The sequence below is a fragment of the Scomber japonicus genome, chromosome 15 (genome assembly GCF_027409825.1).
Source record: "Scomber japonicus isolate fScoJap1 chromosome 15, fScoJap1.pri, whole genome shotgun sequence".
NCBI classification, from domain to species: Eukaryota; Metazoa; Chordata; class Actinopteri; order Scombriformes; family Scombridae; genus Scomber; species Scomber japonicus.
The window spans coordinates 19,017,458-19,036,590 of record NC_070592.1 but is presented as its reverse complement, the minus strand read 5'-3'; the positions used below and the strand labels follow the sequence as shown (position 1 = coordinate 19,036,590).

At 39.0% G+C, this 19,133-nt stretch overlaps 1 protein-coding gene across 1 annotated transcript in view; it reads right to left on the bottom strand.

Annotated features, from left to right (window-relative positions):
• The window catches only part of vps50 (VPS50 EARP/GARPII complex subunit), a 108,000-nt gene that overhangs the window by 64,515 nt on the left and 24,352 nt on the right, over positions 1-19,133 (bottom strand). The window contains exons 7-12 of the mRNA XM_053334760.1: positions 18,690-18,807; positions 18,447-18,482; positions 18,165-18,247; positions 11,516-11,558; positions 9,433-9,531; positions 5,580-5,720 (exon numbers count right to left, since the gene is read on the bottom strand). Coding sequence (XP_053190735.1) covers positions 5,580-5,720; positions 9,433-9,531; positions 11,516-11,558; positions 18,165-18,247; positions 18,447-18,482; positions 18,690-18,807 — 520 coding nt within the window. The remainder of the gene's footprint in view (positions 1-5,579; positions 5,721-9,432; positions 9,532-11,515; positions 11,559-18,164; positions 18,248-18,446; positions 18,483-18,689; positions 18,808-19,133) is intronic.

Genomic DNA, 19,133 nt, shown 5'->3' with positions numbered 1-19,133 from the left:
CCTGCAACTCCTAATTAATCTAAGAGTGGTAGAAACAATGTCACTTAAGTTTTAATCTGTGGCATTTTGGATGGCATAAGTTCAGTCTGCAATTTAATAATTGCCTCCAACATATAATATGCTGTACAATTTATGTAAAGGTATCATCAGCATAAAATAGAACACACTTATTTTATATATAATGTAAAGTGCAGGACTTAGTATGGAATTTACCACTACTGCTTGAGTTCTATTCCTCAGGTAAGAATGAAACCACTTATCAATACCGTTGTCGAAGCCATTACCTATTAAGCCTATCAAAAGAAAGCAAACGTTCACCATGCAAAAAGCTTTTGATAAGTGAATAAATAGCTAATGTCTTTGACCAGGCCCAAAACCAAATTGGAGATTTGACACAGGAACATGTTTTGGATGATCCACTCCATGTTTCATGTTGTATTACCTTAAATGTGCATCATCACAAAAAACCTGCCACACGCCAAAACAAGATTAATCTCATATGGAAAATTTGTCACAGGCACTGACAAAGTTTCCATGGAATTCTAGAGGATTTTTTGTTTCTTTTAAACCATTGACTCACCAGAAAAACACAACAATCTCCCAAGTAACAAAAAAGTAAAAGATCAATCAGGCTTCCTGTCCTGAGGGTCATTCATCAAACAAAACATTCCTCTTCATGAGTAACAGCTGCAGTCCTAATATGTCTATCATTACTCTGGCAGAGTAATAAAAATGCCAAAAATAGATGCTGGTTATGGCAACAGTGTATATCAAAAAAAAAGATTACTTAAGGGAAGTGCCAATGGTTTTATTATATAACCGATGTTCCATCCACATTTAGTCCTTCTCAAGACAAGTTCAATACAAGTGTCACATACAGCTTTGGATATACAGTACACATCTCACACCTGGTACTAATCTATAATCAGTGACGTCAAAAGCTTACAATAATACACCTGAAATCATCGTAATCTCTGAAAACAAGAAAAAATGCATCAAAGAGAAGTTTTCTTTTACCATAGGGATTGAAAACTACATGAGACCAATTTCCATCAAGCTGGGGTGATACATTGGACAGTGATTAGTTTCATCCTGTAATGAAGCTATCTGCAGCCACGGTTGACTAAACACAAAAAGCTGGCCTTGGATCATGGCACTGCTTAATAAGAAAAAGCATCCACTCAAACCACAGCCTCGCAAAATGGTCCATCCTTCCCATATACAATGCAGCTAAAGGTCAGCCTCTGTCAAAATATGGCACTGCACAATAGAGAGTGGAATGAATCACTTTGGGTAACAGATGAGCAGCTGTTTGATATCATTGTTGGTTATTTCTCTGTCATTAGTAAAACTAATGGCTTTAATCAACACAGGTAAAAATAATGCGGGCAGGCTTAAGCTCGAAGCTCTAAAAGATTCTAGAGGCCCCAAAGGTACCCCACACAATATGACATCATGAGCTGGGGGAACAAAAAACAAAATAGTGAATCTCTTATTCTTAGCAAAAATGTTTGCAGCTATTTTTTATTCTGGCTAACCACCAGTTGTCTGGATGAATAGTATAATTATAAATAATGTATATAGTCCAGCTTTTACAGTCATCTCCTCTGGGATGAGAACTTCCTATGATTCTGGGAGTGAATTGTCCTATTTCAGTCAGGAGAGAAGTCAGACAGACCAGGGGATTGATAGGGAGTGAGGCTAGCCAATAATGATGAGATGTTGATGTAAAATTAATAAGACCCTTTCACAATCAGAGCTGACCTTTCAGAGTGTTCCCTTTTCCCTTGAATTTTAAGTTGCATAAGTAAGAGGGTCATAAGTTGCATAAGTTCAGAGGGTCTAATGTGGGTTCTGACATTTTTAAACTTTATTTACCAGGAGAATAGCAACTAAATAAGTTTGCTCTTCGGAACAAACAACCCCATTAATACAATACTACAAAACTGATACATCAACACATTCTCTACTGAGCAAGTGACTGTTCAACACCTTGCAAGAGCAAATCAAAACAAAGCTGGTTAAAAGCACAAAGCATTGTTTTCAACCACATTTTCTACAGCCAGTCTATTGATTTGAACTGGAAACAATTTGTCACTAGGATTGCAATTAACCATGATTTTCATTATTGATTAGTCTGCTGATTATTTTCTCGAACGATTGATTACATGCTTGGTCTTTAAATGGTGAAAAATGTCAATCAATGTTTCTAGAAGCCCAAGATGCAACCTCAAATGTCTTGGTTTTGTTGCAACCAACAGTCACAATCCAAGTTGAAACATCACAAAAATGTTTTTCTTAAGTGTGAAGGGCATTTCACACTCAAAAAGGTAAAAAAAATATGTATTTTTTTTTGCCAATCTTCCTATTTCTACCATCTCTATAACTATCTCATTCCAGTGTCTCTAGACCATATAAACTACATAGACATTTATTTCACAAAGGTATTTCAGTTAGTCCTCCTTTGGACATTTTTACAGCAGGTAGATAATTGCCCACTTTAGGAATATAATGTGCTAAAATAGAAACCAGCCTCATAAAATTATCCGCCAAAAATGAATAAGCTCAATACTTGATCTTTCCATAAAAGTCACTGTAGACAGGCTGAAAATACAGTCAGCGACACAGATGACCTGTGTGTGGATGTACACATATCTCTTCATTTAGGCATGTGCCTGCCTATACGTTTGTGTATGTGTTGCCCTATCAATCATGATCACACAGCCAAGAATGCAATAACACATCCCATCAATCGTAAGTCGATGAGAGCAGTTGTAAAGTATATGTGTGTTTGTAGTTTCAGTGGGATCATCCAGGCAACACGACATGTTGACAGGGTATCTATCAACACAAGTAAACCTTAGGACATGTCTTTAACTAGCATATAGTTCCATGCAAGCAGTATTTTAAGGGGATCCATGACACAGATTTCCAGTAAGCTTAATAAGTGTTAGCTACACAGATAAAACAAAAAAGGAGTCCAGAACAACAGGGTATGGACCAGGATATTCAAGTAAGTAATTTCAGCTAAAAGGTGCAGTGTGTAGGATTTAGTGACATCTAGTGGTGAGGTTGAAGATGGCAACCAAATGAAAACCCCTCCCCCTCCCCTTTATGTCATGAAACTTGTGAAAAATTCTCTGGAGCCAGTGTTTGGTTTGTTCGTTCTGGGCTACTGGAAACATGGCGGTGCAACATGGCGAGCTCTGTGGAAGAGGGTCTGCTCCTTAGGTAGATATAAAGGGCTCATTCTAAGGTAACGAAAACACAACAATTCTTATACACAATTTATTCAAACATCCTTGTGTCTTGTTATCTGTCAACATTAATTTACATAAAACAGTGACTATCTGGTGAAGATAAATTATTCTGAGCTGATCTCCAAAGAAATAGTCTAGCATAACTTATTTTACTTTATTCAATGTTAAAAGTTGTTATTCTCAGAGACATTTTCCAAAAGGCACATACTCCACTTTAAAAACAAGTGCAATATAAATGAGGTGGATTATACAGCACTCGCACTGATAGCTTGACATATCATGCACTTAGAACATGTGTCAATAAATCCAAACTGGATTGCAGGAGAACTGGAAATACTGTCAGTGTGCCTGTCAGTACATATATAGTGTTACTGTTTTGATGCTTTCAAGTGGTCTCTGGCAGGCAGAGGCAGAGCCGTATGCATAATTGTATAATTCATAACTGCACCCACATGTGTCGAGCTAACAAGCTATACTTCCTTACCAGCAAGCTTTGACCCCATAACAGTAAGAAAAACTTTCCCTCAGACCACAACTGAGAGTCTAGTAATACTTAAATAGTATCACTTTATCATCATCATTATCATCATCGCCCAAAGTTTTGTTCTGTTTAAAAATGTTCTGTTTAATGGATGGATGGATGGATGCTATGAGTGAATAATCAATGTATTATAAGAGCAAAATGACCAAAAATTATACCTATTCAGTCCTATAAGAATTGCTCAGCTGGCACATATGGCAAAAAAACTTTCTAGCTTCTGGTTTTGTTTCTGCTAAAGGCAGCCCACTAAATATGCGCAGTTGTGTTTCCCCCGCTGGTCCCAACTGCCAGTTCCCGCCCAGCCCATAGACTTGACATTGTGATGATGTCACAGATTTTTAACACAGATTACTTTTCTCAGCTCAAAGAAAGTTTTATGAACATAAAACTTCCATAGATCAAAAATTAATTACAGACCGAGTCATAATCGGTCTTGTTTGCAGTTCTAAGTGTCCTTTCAACAGTTTTACAGATGTTTCTTTTACAATGGTGGTCTATGAAGAAAATGCTTCTTGGGCAGCAGGGGGACTTTTCAATGCAATACCATGAGTGGCAACTAGGAAAAAGTGGCAGCACTGTAGCCAGCTCTTATAATACATCCATGGAGTGAAACCATTCAGTCACCTAAAAGGCAAATAAAGTCAAGAAAGTAGATAGTAGTCACTTCGGCCCACGTAAATTCAGGCTACCACTGACGCCCCTGGATCTACACCCAGGTCCAACCAAAAGATGCCTTGACCTGGAACCCCCTGCCTTTATGAAAAGAATGTTGCTTTTTCCAGGCCACTGACCAACTGGGGTAGGAAAACATGTATAAACAGAAAGAAATAAAGAGCATGAAGCGAGTAGGAGAGGCAGCGCAAAAGTAAGAGGTAAAGGGCAGGTTATTGTAGATATGAACACAGCAGGCAATGCCCCTGGTAAAAGCACTGCGGTAAAACAGCTAGGCCAAACATGGAGCTAAAAGATGGTAAAGTAACAAACTGTACCATCCAATCAGGCAGGGGTAACCTTTACTAATACCTCTACATACCCCTGTGCAGGACTTAGTACTATAGGTCAGACTGTAACATTGTTCCTGGGGGACAACAACCTAATCCCAGCCAGTTCAAACTGAATTGTTCAAGTTATGACTTGCTGGCTATGCAAATGTGATTTATTTTTAACTGGGAGGGAGAGACAAAAAGACAGACATCGGAGACAGAAAGCGAAAAAGAATGAGGGAAGGAAAAGGAAAGCTAAGAGCCAATATGGAAAGCCCAGTCAAAAAGTGCTGCAGTGCATGAGCAAGATTAATTATCTCATGAGGCAACGATATAGCAAGCATCTCACAACAGCAGCAGGACCTTTTTTTTTTTTTTTTTATTTCTCTCAATCACTTTCTCCACACTCTCCTCCTTCATTTCACTCCATTATGAAGAATCTGTAGAATCCCTTGTCATGAAATAGGGCATTTTTCGCTTGACTGCAAGGCAATAAGTCAGCTAGAGGAGGGTTGTGTGTGTGCGTGTGTGTGTGTGTGTGTGTGTGCGTGCGTGTGTGTACACATGCCACAATACTATACAGGTGGTATTTTTTATTCAAGCTTTCACTAAGTAAAAAAGCAGTTAGTCATATGCCAGTGTGAAGAAGTGGTTAGTCTTCACATTGGCATCCAACCACAACTCCATACAGAATGTATGAATATTAGTGGAATAGATTAAACACACACACACACACACACACACACACACACACACACACACACACACACACACACACACACACACACTTCTCACCGTGCACAGGTCCTTGTACTGCATTTTCTGGAACTTGGTATCAGCGTTGCCGGCACACAACTCCACATATCCCAACACCACTTGGAACACAGTGTTGTGGATGGCCTGGGTGAAGTGCATGTGTAGCTGGTCCATGGCGGTCTGTAGAGAGAACCAAAGAGACACACTATTATGAAAAACTATTATGTCAAGATGTCACTGTCATCTGCTAGTGTGGATTTGTGAAAAGGGCGAACAGCAGGGATGCTGCAAATCAAACTTCACATACGCTATACTTGATATTAGGAATCATTTTCAGACGTATTATGTTAGTTACATAAGGTGGCATAAGGGGAAATGAGGATAGCTGTCTACCCTGGAAACTGAAATATTCAGGTCCAAGTGAAAATGGGCAAACAGTTTCCATGATTCACATCTCTGAAACCTCCCCAGTTGCGAAAGATGTCATTAATGAGGCACTAAGGGCAAAGAAGGAACAAACGGAGAACACTATGACAGAGACATACTAATGACATGTATGGTATGGTAGCACAGCTAACTGCCTCCAGCTCTGTTCACTCATAGCATCTTTTATTTCATGTGAAACACCTCAAGGAATTTCATCAATATAATGATCCCTTATCAAAGCACTCTGACTCAAAGGAGAATCCATATTACATGTCCTCTATGAAAATAGATTTTGGCTTATCCATGTTTCCCAACAAGTCTTTTCCATTATGACTTTGGATTTCTTATATTTTCAAAAGTTTATTGTTTTCTGTTTCTGACAACCAGAGACAGTTCATGAAATTGCTGAAAGCATTTTTTAAAAGAGAAACTGAATACAAATACCCCTCCAGTCTGTTCCTACAGTTGAATGTTTGCGCCTCACTGTGCAGAATTATGTATGTGCATTACACTAGAAAGCTTCACATCCATCTCCTGAAGTAAGATTCTCATTGAAAATGGCTGGACCTTTGAACAGGATTTGCGACATCACAACTAGTCCGGAGCTAATTGTTGTCTAATATTCAATATTATATATTCAATTTACAGTGTGATGTGGAAACTTGAAGCCTCCGGTGCACACACACTGCAAATTAACTTCACAGTTAAGTAGAAGACATCTCCATGTCCAGCAGTTAAACTTTAGAACTGAAAAACATTTTACATATTTATAGAGTCTGGAACTTTTAATGAGGCAGAATGAGTTGATGTCATTTTAGGGATTTCAACAAGATTATTGGACTTGGCTAATCAACTTTTTTTGTGGAAAACCCATATCAGATGAAAATTATTATTCAAAGTAGAGTCCTAAATACATCTTATACCATGTCAGGAGGGGATCATTAAACTGCTCAGTGAATGTAGGTGATGCAGAAGTGTGCTCCACGGAATGTCAGATCACCGTGACATAATTGTCGACTGTGGTTACAGGCGCAAGAAATAAGAAACTTTCAACCAGAGAATGCATTGAAAAATGATTTTCAATCTCATATTTAGTCCTCGACTTCCATTGTTACCCAAAGTCTATTAAAAACACATCAGCAAGCCACATCCTTTTACAGTGTGGCATGCTTCTTCATTATGATGAACGTGAGCACTGTAGTTTTAGTCAGTCAATCTCTCATCCACTGTCCTGCTGCTGTATACAATTATTACAGCACTAAATCTACAGCTGAAAATACAGTGCAGAGACTCTATTTACTCATGTTTAATAATGTTTTCTAAAAACTATGGTGCCAACCTGTTTCAGGAAATCATTTTGCCTTATTTAAAAATTAAAGTATATTTGTGTGACCCATTTTAAACATTTATGTTTTCAATAGGGAAAAATGAGTTATGGGCTGAGTTTCAAAAACACGGTGGAGAAGTCAGAAAGACAGATTCACACACTATTCAGTCTTTAAATGGGACTTATGGAGAAAAACAAAAGTATGTGCTCTTTCCTTTAATAATATTATATAAAACTTAATAGCAAAAATAGGATTTTTCAGTTATGTAACCTTAAATGACTATAACTGCTGTCATTTTTTCATCATTAGGCTAACCCAAAAATTGCTCTTACTGTAACCATGATTACACAAAACACATCTGCAGTACAATCTTAGTCTATCGCACTGTTGTCTTTCTGCGCCTTCATAGCTAAGTGTCTTCCCCCTTATTCTCTTTTAAGGTTGAGTTACATTAACCATCATTTTCTGTTTTCCGGCTCCCACCCGCAGTCTTGCAGTGGCTCCCGAGTGAATTGAGGACAACAGAGTCGTGAGAAACATTAGCACATTGAGCAAAGCCCTATAGGCAATGGGTGCTGCAGTGCAATTGACCACGAAATGTTGCCCCCATCCATTCTGACTGCCCAGCTGCCAGAAAAGTAATTTAAACATTTCTTTCCTCTTTGCAGAGTGAAATTCACTTCATCTGTCCTAAAAACACTAGATCAAATCGCTGGCTGTACAAACCAGGGTTTATAGAAAAGGGAAAGGAGACGACTGTGGTACTTCTCATAATAATAAGTAGAATGGCCAGGACCAAGTTTTAGACAAAATTACTAATCAATTGCACAAGCAGATAAACTTATTTTTCTATAGCTAACTGTATTAAACACAAAGACTTTTCATTCAGACAAATGGTGGACAAGCAAACTGGGTTTCAGGTTCATTAGGCTAAGGGCAACCAGTGCATCTGAACCAGGTAATGAGACAAGAGACCACTGTAAGGAGAAAGACAATACAAATGGTCTGAGATTATATGTTATTGTATGTCAAAGGTCTTGCGATGCTGACTAACACTTGGATGACTCAGTTTGTGTTTTTTTCCAAGTGATGAGTCAAATCAAGTGAATTGAAACAACAACAAGCACTTAGGGAAGATGGCAAGAGGCAGTCAAAAGCAGCTCTCTCGTTAGCTTGAGTCTGAAAATGCTCGTCATCACAGTAATGAGAAAAACATTACGCTTTCTCAACCATTCTTGACGATGCGGTCCCCAACTCAAGGATGGCTATTAATGTCAAGTGGCGTACAGCGCATTTATTAACGTCAACATCGGCTCAAGTGTGATAACAATGATGCTCTGTCCATTGTTCTAAGTTAACAAGTACACTATGATTTCCAGTTTCTACTCTAACTAGTCAAATACCCAAGTGTAATGTGGAGAAGGTGATATAACTTTTATGTTTTTGTTTATGATGTTTCATAATGGCCCTCCCATTAATTAACAGAAATCACACTGATGCTATAATAGTTAACAGCTGTACAGTACGAAATTTTGAAAGAAATGTACAAAAACTGTTTGTTCTTAATATAGCAGCTTCAAATGAACCGCTGTGCCGGCAAAAAAAACTAAAGAAAAAGGGAAAAAAAGGTATACTGTATAATTTGTTATTTGTGACACTTTCATTTCTGTCTTTTTGATGTTTTGACAGTAAGTTCATATTATCCTACGGATTATCTTGGAGAAATGTGTTTCTTTTTGTGGGTGTTTTCTGTGGGTATGAGTTGATTGACAGTAAGAAGAGTGTACCTTAATCACAAAAGACGACATGCATGCCCTGTGGCCTCACTCATTCAATCAACGAGCCTAAAATATTCTCTACTCCAATAAGAAGATCCTAATTTCACTCACTGGAGTACAAAAACGTATAACAATAACAAAAAGAAACTTGAATAAACCTAATTACACTTTAATCTTTTCTGTGATGTTTAACCCATCTGACAGTTTTTTATACTATTGCAGTCAAAATGGTGGCCAAAGATACTGAAAGTAAGGAAATAAGCAAAATGACACATGCAGTACATGAAAACAACACGTGGACATCACAGTCAAGTTTTTTTTCCATTCCCACTGACTTTGTAGAAGAGTCAAACCACTGACCTGTGTCTTGCCCAGGAGTGTATAGGCCAGCTGGACCTTGGTGTAGTGCGCAACATCAAAGTGCTTGCAAGTCTTCGACAGGGCGACATCAAGCTGCTCCTGGAGCCAGAAATAGATGGACGACAAAGGGAAAAAGGGGGGAAATTGAGGGGAAGAAAAAAAAGAGAGGGATTATCAACGTTAAGACAGGGATTAAGATATAGATGTGCAGATGTATAGCTACTACTCCAGGCCAAAAGCAGGTAATTGGACTGTGTGTGTCTGTATAAGTCTTTAACAAAGAGATAAAAAGAGGGTTGAGGAAGTAAGACAAGGATAGTGGGAAGTTAGGAAGTACGTGGATGTGGAATGACCCTGACACACTAAGCCGACCTCAAAGAAAATGGCGCTGACAAAAGCTAATTTATCAGACATTTTGCATCGCCCCGCATCTTCTCACGCCTAAATCTAAGCTGAACGTGTGCATGATGCAAAGGCTACAGCTGAACATTCAACGTATTTCACAGTGTGGAAGAACAAACTATAAACTGATTTCACATGATCACAATACACACTAAAATACATATGATGATGTATTTTTCTTGTAGAAAAAGAAAATAAATGGAAAGATAAAATATTAGGAGTAACTGTAGTGAATTGATTAATTATTTGCTTGAGTGACCACCCAGATATCTCTATCTCACCAAATGCTTCTAACTTGTATAACAGCACGAAATTTTTAAGATTACTAATTTAAAGATTAAAGCCATTATGTGTAGAACTTGTGAATTAGCATCTCTTCTCTTTGGTGCCCCCTAGTGGTAGTACCAATAAAGACACTGTGGCAAAAAGCAATGCAGGTGCCCGAGGACACAGTTTAAATGAGCTGAAGGCAACAAATAGATTGTGCCAATTTTTCCAACAAGATTGTTCCATTTTTCGTTTTCCACTTAAAAAATCCACATGTAGGGGCTTTAAGTACAATATTTACAATAGGAAAATAGCTGGCAAATGATAAGTTACTAAATACACTAACAAAGTGATTTTTATTCAGTGTGAATTTAAGCTTTATTCAGTGAAAACTCTGCCCTCTTGGTGTGACGCCCAATGTCAAATACACCAAACAACAGAACTTTCAGAACATAAATTCACTGGTGACATGTTCTGTCTATTCCTGCTGTGCATGGTCACGTCTAGAGAGGAGACAGTGATGCTTCATTGTGTTTTTATTTATTGAGAAATTGCTCAATACAGTTGACTGGTTGGTTGCTTTTCTATAGAGTGCATGGACAGAGATGGTTAGTACGCTGCAAAGAGTAATATATATATGTGTGTGTGTGTGTGTGTGTGTGTGTGGTGTTGCCTGTACACAAATATTAGACACTACACTGACCACAAACAAATGACATCTCTGTTGTGTGAAGCATGTTTGGATTGAAAAGTCTCTTCACTCTGCAGGGCTTGTATGTGCATGTTAATGTATGTACACTGCAGAGCATGTTCGTGTGTACATACAGCTTTTATATACTTAAATGTGTTATAGAACTCTTAGCACACAAGCTTAGCACTTGAGATAGTGGCAATATGGCTGTGAACTATGCAGACCAAAACCGTGCTCTTGATGTATACTTTGTGTGAGTGTTTACCTATACGATTTTGCATAACGTATTGAAAACTCAAGCTGACAGATAAACAAATGAGCACCTTGGAACATGTCTGCGCACATGCACGCCCTGCTTCTTGTGTACAGACAAAACCATAAGTAATTAATCTACTCAAGCGCAGCAATAGCAGCGGTGCAGAGAAAATTGCTTTGCATACCATTTATCACACACAAGTATCACAGCACAGCTAGAGATGAAACAGATATAATTTACATGCTTGCGCACTAACAATAATGACTTTCTGAATGAGTCAATATTTGGGAGACCCAGAGTGAGAGTCAAACTATCAAAATGTCAAAATGAAGCATAAATTGCTTCTTTCAGATGAGGGCCCCTAGAAAATTACAGGGTTACAGCAGAATATTATAAACCACTAAAGGTCTCTTTATGGATATCGCTCTCAAATAATGGAATTAGAGATAAAGCAGAGAGGCACATACCTCTATTTGCTCCAAAGTGTCTTGTAGTTTGGAATTCAATTCGCTGTGGGGGAAAAACAGAGATTATTGAGGGTATATTACTAAATCCTGAAGCAGACCATGGAAGCAAATGACTTTTAATAAAAAGTATTAGTGTGATTGACCACCAGTCAAAAGTTGAAAAATACTGAACTTCAGATTATATGAAACAAGAACAAGGAAATCATGACATTCAAAAAACTGTAACCATCAAAAGTTATATTTGTTTTAACCAATAAATGGAGTAAATTCTAATATTTTTATTTTAAAAATTACAATTAATTGGTTGTATGACACATTTAATACCAAAGCAAGCACTTCACAAACGCACAAACACTTAATTAACAAGCCGTAGCCTTGTGTCCCACAAATCTGTTCTTCCATCTGATGCATTTATTTCCAACAAATATTGTAGGAGGAGGAGACCTTTCTGAATTTCTACAGTGGAATCCACTCTAGAAGTTATATTAGTGTGAGTATGTGCATGTACCAGTTTATCACGACTACAAAACACCTACACATCCGTGGAGTATCCTCCGATTTTGCCTCATCCTGGAAAACACTTTCAACTCAAAAGATGAGAAGTAGCAGCACAAATGGTGACTATTTTACCCATCCCAAGATGCCACTTCATTTCCCTTGTGACCCCCCCCCCCCCCCTTTCCCTCCTCCCTCCACCCATTCATAATCATCCTCTGTTCCTCCACCGTCTCCCTGCCTCTGTCCCTGCATTGCTCGGGGTCTTTTTCAGGTCAGCTTGCTCTTATGTTGTGCCTTGTGAGACCACAGTCGCCCAGGGGAAAGAATGTCCTTAGCAAATTGCTAATTAAGCATCTTGGCTTCAGCTGGGGATCGAGAGTGAGGAGGAGGGAACAGAAAAAGTGAGAAGAGACTGCAGATTGAGTCCTGCGTCATTTGCAAACAGGTAAGAAAATGAGCATACCATTTCAAATTGTGATGCTCTGTGACCCCCCTTATGTATCCCTTTGTGTGTGTGTGTGTGTATGTGTGTGTGTGTGTGTGTGTGTGTGTGTGTGTGTGTGTGTGTGTGTGTATGAGTCTGAAAAACTCTCTATGGAGGGGTAACAGATGGGAACATTGAATCTAAATGTTCAAATATAGTCACGAGAACAACAGGAGGCTGATGCAGTGTGAAGGAAATATCACTACAAGGAGGATACTTCTCATAAACTAGAAAAAAAGCACGGAAGGATGACCAACACCAACGCCAAAATGCTGACTTTACTATCAACCTATGAGCAAAAAAAGCTGATACCACCAGATCACCTACATTCTCCATTACTACAATGTAAAAATGACTGAGTTGCTTCAGAAATAGTAATACCAGAAACTGTACGCTGTGAGATCATTGAGGAAAAGTCATAGACGGTATTCTCAGTGGAAACAAAAATTGGAGGTCAAGATAAAGGAAGCATACAAAGTAACTCGGCTCAGCTACAGAAGGGTGCAATGATCAATGAGAGATCCTGACTTCTGGAGAAATACATGGATTGTCCATATGCGAGACCCCAGGAGAATGCTAAACAAAGGCTAGCAGTTCTGGCAGCTAGACTAGGAGATGCACTAGCGGGCCAGAGGTCAACAGGATAAACGCTCGCTTCATCTTTAGAACATTCTTGTGCACTCCCACGCCATAGTGTGGTAATGAGAGCTAACCTGCAAACTGAACAGTACTAAAAAAGCATACTAAAGGAAAAAAAGAGGCTTAAGGCGTTAGTTACCCTGCAAACACTTCGGTTGCAGGGTACTAATGCACATGAAGTCAACTCCAAGTCATCCAGGTGCATATCATCCCATCCTCCTGTTATTTTATCCTTGTTATGAAATGGTACTGTCCAGTGATTGCGCATTTGTGTACACATGCAGATCCTCCCATACTGGCATCCTTCCATGATCACACAGAATACATAAATAACAGATGAGAAGAACAACCTAATTAACAATCTGTTCCCGAGGCGCCCTGATAGCTGAATGGTTACAACGCATCCCACAGAACCGCAATGTCCCTGGTTTGAGTCCAGCTGGGGGCCCCTGCTGCATGTCATGCCCCAATCTCCTCCCTTCTTCCCTTTTTTCCTGTCTGTTTACCCAATAAAGGCGAAAAATACCAAAAAACATATCTTTCCTTTAAAAAAAAAACACAAAATCGGATTGAAGTAGAGGTCTGTGGAAAGTGTGTGTGTGGGGGGGGGGGGGGGTGAGGGGGGTTCAGCTGGTTTTCAATTATCACTGGCAATAGGTGTCCATGGGGCCTTGAGGCAAGTCCCTCCACAGTGGCTCACTGACTCGATAAATAGGCAATGTGTGGCTTCGAGGGTCCGGCCGGATGCTCAGATTTTGTGCGAATGCTGTTTTTGCCAGAGTCATGAAACCCGCTGTTACAAGGCAGGCGGAGAGGCAACAGAGTGGCAGGGGAAAGGCTTTGAAGAGCGAAACACAGCAAGGAGGGACAACGGCAGCTATAATTATGCAGGTTGGAAAGCAGAGTTAAAAAAAGGGACAGGGCACTAAGAGAGATATTCAAAGAAGAAAGTCTGGAGAGGATGCTGTGGGAATGTTGGATTATTTTCTTGTTTTCTTGAAGTGCCAGATTTTGTGTGACATTTAGACTTTTAGTTCTGGCATCTCTAGGGGTGTTGTGGTTATTTCTTTATGTATACAACTCTCATTTACAGGCCCCGGTTTTACGAGCTGTAAAACTGACATCTCTCGACGGACACTTAAAGATCCATTCTGTAAGGTTCCCATCACTCCATCTGTTTTTGTTTGCTTGATTGTAATTCACAAGACAACTGGCGTCTGTTGCCGGCTTTGTGCCAGTTCCATCAAAAACAGTAGTCCAATCAACATTAGCCAAATAGAATATTTCATGTAATTTCTTATTATAGAAATACACTCTGTTCAATACTGTTATGTATAATATATGCTGGTCTACTAATAGAATAGCGTGCGGGTCTGCTGTTACAGTGACTTTCTAATCTATTTGTTGATGTGAATGTCCAATTAGTTTGAATTTTGAAATTAATTGCAATTTAATGAAGAAATTAACTCCAAGAAGATAACATGTCTGACTAAAGCGGCATACCTGGAGAAATGATTGCAATCCAGCATGACTCAGAGCTCATCATGAGAAAAAAAAGTGTGGCGGCAATTAAAAACAAATACATATAAAGTGTCTGCTTTCTGCCAAGCATGACTGAAAAAAAACTAATTGGTGACAAACAAATGCACACTGGTTCACCTGATTTGTATTTATGAAAGCAATCTGCCAGAGTGAAAAAAAAAGAACACCCCCAATACAGCATGTAGTTGACTTTGAATAAATCCTAAGATCCGGCTGATAAATATGGAGATCTGCAGTGGTACACAATCACCCACACCTCCTCCAAAAGAAAGAATATACTACAATTACAAAGTGGAGAAGGATGGTGCCATGGTTCAGAATAACTTTGTTAACTGCTGCAGCTCTAACAGTGTCATGTTAGGGATGCCTGCCCAAAATTGTTTGTGTGTTTGAGATGGTGACACAGAAATTAATGGAGCAGCCCTGTGCCCTGCTTTCTGCACTTTGCTCCTCTTGAGCCACACTACCCTTTGCATAAATTAAAATGATCTAGAGGAGTTTCACCTAGAATAACCCATGAACAGTTTGTATGACAACTGTATGAAATAACTAGTGTATATATATATACATAAATAGCTATACTACTTTACTTGTACATCAGGATTAAATCCTAGAAACATGGATTTTCCTCACACAGAAATTAGATTATCATTATAATTTAAGAAAACTTCTGTATAAAAGCTACATGTAGCATATTTATTTATAAGGATTGACAGTAAATTCAAATGATTACATAGATAGAAAATTACAGCACATAACATACAAACAGGCACCCATATTGCATCTTCATATCCAAAATCATTGCAAAGAATAAACCTCTCATTTATTATTACTATAGTGAAAATGAGGAACAAGAGTTGGTGGTAGATGTAGAGCTGTAACAATGAGTCGAATCATCGATTAGTCGATTCTAATTCAGATAACAAGACATCTGAAGATGTCACCTTGACAGCTTCAAGTAATTGAAACATGCTTCTTTTTTTTCTAACCCTAAACCTTTTCCTGGTGAGGGGTCTTAATCAGCTACCCATGTGGACTGCCTGATGAAAATGCAGTGAGACAGGGCATGATGCTGTGTAACTGCCTTCTTGGGAAAATGTTATTGACTTTTAAGAGGTTAGTGACAGTAAGACAGAAAGGGCAGGAATAAAACAAAGCCTCCATGTCGGAAATTCAGCAGTGCGTGGAAAAATATTGCTACAAGATTAAATCAGAGTGCATCAGACCGTCAACTAGCTGCTTACAAGGCAGCAATGCTGCAGTCAAGGTCCTAGCAATTTTTGGGAGAGCTGGAGCGCAGTGTGCATGCTAATACAAGGCGTGACAGAGGCGTGATCAATGCACTGATGTTAAAAACTACTGCAAAATTCAGCAATTAGTATTAGCATAATGCAAAGGAAAGCATAGGTGAGGAGGGCAATTGAATTTCTATCCAGCTGCCACCGACACAGGTTTGATTACACATCTGGATCGCATGTGGATAGGAGCCACACTGATGGCTATAACATTTTATGACCGTCGCATTTCCTTGCTGATTGGCTCGTCACAGTGGGAGGTTCCATTGGTGGGAAAACTAAACTGGTCTATTCTGCACGCAGCCACCCTCTGCTGTCATTCAGCTGCAACATTAATGATAAATGAAGACAAGTGATATCCACACAAATAAACAGCAGCTGCAAGTGGGAGTGAGAAATGGGAGGAATTTTCCTTACTGATCAGCATTTCACAGCAGTCAATCTGTCACTCAAACAGCATCGTAACAGCCAGAGTCCCATTGTTTTTCTTTGCTCTGTTAATATTCTGCGGTAAGCGAGTGGTTAGTGTTACTGGTGATACTAACTCCCTTTTTTGGAGCTTTTTTCCAATATTCAATAGCATGGCCTTTCAATTTGAGAACATTATTCAGATTGATTGATTGATTGATTGATTGATTAATTGATTAATTGAGTGATTGAGTGATTTCATGCTCAGATTCTGTAATTATCTCCCTCAAAGTCTTGCTCATCACACTTAAATAAAAAAGGTGATGTCTTTTTCCCCTCTAGCACACCCATACAGGTACTATTATCTGTAGCTATTAAAGTGAAAGGTATGAGCACTGGTGTATAAAGTAACTGTCCCTCCAGGACTTGAGAGAATGTGGATGAACCCGATTAAAGAGTAACCTCCTTTACAAGGATGATCAAGAAGTAAAGCGAACCACTGAGGAAGATAAGATCATTTCATTGGTCAACATTACACCTTGCATTCTATGATTAGGATTTTGACAAGGTTGTGGCATAAAAAAAATAACAGAGAGCAGAGCAGAAAACTGAGAGCAGAGGTTTCACATATGCATAGAAGCAGCCAGGATACAAGGAGAAGAACCGAAGCTGGAGCAGGAAATCTGTGCAAGCGACGATATATCTGAGTGTAAGCAAACAGTTTGATCGGCAGCAGAGCAAACCTAAGTGCAAGCAGCAGAGGTTTGAGGGGGAGAATGTGGAATTAATAAATCATATTCTCAAACTGAAAGACAGCGTACTTGAATAAAGACAGGAAAAAAGCCCCATATACTTCTTGCACGTACTTCACTATAAATGTGCTTTAGAATGACGGCTAGTGTTCTAGCTTTTACTGTGAGACCACTGCAGGAAATGTTGACAATGTTGACAATGTTGACAATGTTGGCAAGGTCAGGCGTTTACAGGGCGCTCTGTTTGCATGGATAAACACATTGTTTTGCGATGCCAGTGCCTGCTCCACAAACAGACAAACACCCTGCCGTGCTTAAAAACAACACAGCAAAGCATTTTTAAGTGATTTTGACTGCCTGTTGTCCACTTGTTTTTCTGCCTAACCGTGTGCATGGCATGACTCGCCAGCTGCCTGCATGTCTCTCGTTATCTTGTGACTGGATACCTTTTCATCCATCAGCTACTTTAAAACTAAAGGCCTTTGCGATAGGAGATAAGCAATAAAATGCTTCAAGCTGGCAGGTGCATTCAAACATATTCCAATCCCTCCAAACTTCTGAAATACAAGAGTGTTCGCTTGCTCACACTGAGACTTTTCTAAAGCAAAAAGCCCATTGACAATATCAGCAGATGGTAAAAACTACTTTGACATCATAGCCAGTGTAATGGCACTGCACAAGGAAATGTCTCAACTAAATCAGAGGCAACTAAAAGCCTCTTAATAAGACTTCTCAGAACAAAACAATTCAGCTCCAACCTTGAGAGAAAACATGGAGAAAACAAACGCTGATGGCATCCTTCTATCTACATTTAGAGGACAAGATAGCTTCAACACTTTAAAGGAGACTAATTTTCTAGCTCCTGTACTGAAGAGTTGACAGATGATTTCAGACCAGTCCTACTGATTATATCTAAATCATACTTTAATCTATGAAGATTAAAATATCTTCCACCTGTACAAAATGCAGACCATGTTTTCTCCCATTTGCATATGTCTAAATATCACCCGATCAGTCTGTTCATGCTCTACCTGATGCAGCTGTAGTGTTTGAAGGTACTGGCAGCCTTCTGGCATTCCAGACAGAGCTGGATAGCACCTGGATAGTCTTCCTCCTGTAGAAACACAGAGGTGACATCATTTAATAGCATGTAAAAAAAACCCAGCACATTCACTGGCATTTCATGAATAGCTTTCAATGTTGAATTCATACTGAAGTTTGACCTTTGAAGTCAATTATAAATATATTGCTGTGAGTGAGTGAGTGTGTGTGTGTGTGTGTGTGTGTGTGTGTGTGTGTGTAGGGGAGATTACCTCAAGCATCTCGCTCAGTCTTACATCTGTTCTTTGCTGCAAGAGGAAGAATGACAAGAGTGAGACATGAACATGGAATATAATTACAAACAAGTCAAAATATTGAGTGATAATTAGCTCACCACTAGTTATTCGCTCTTAAATGTATTTTTTGTATCATAATAATTGCAATAATTGCTAATTGCATTACGTATTGCATACTTACTTACATTATGTAAGTTAGTTTTTGTGTGTTAACTTTACCAGCGTCTTGATGGTCCTCAGCGACTTGAGCAGGCTTGTCAGCAATTGTCGTCTTCTCTGATTGGCCAATAGGCCCAGGCTGGCCTCTGTGAATCCTTCCTTTGACACGCTCAGTTGCCTTTACAAAAGAAGTCAGAGAGTACATTGCGCTCAATACAGGTTGATTATACTATGGTTAACAAGCATTTAGAAGCCCGATACATTGTGGTGAAGAATACACCTCTGTGTTAAGTACAGAATGGGTCCAGAACTGATGTAACTATATCTATATTACTAAACAAAATTTTAACATTGTAGCACTGTTTTTCATTAGAGTCATTGTTGCAATTAATGTACCAGAAACCTATTTTTTACCACCCAAAGGCAAAACCTAGTTGCATTATGAATATTTTAATCTTTCAATATGCCAGCTCCACCTACAGGGGAAGGTCATGCTGTCTGTAA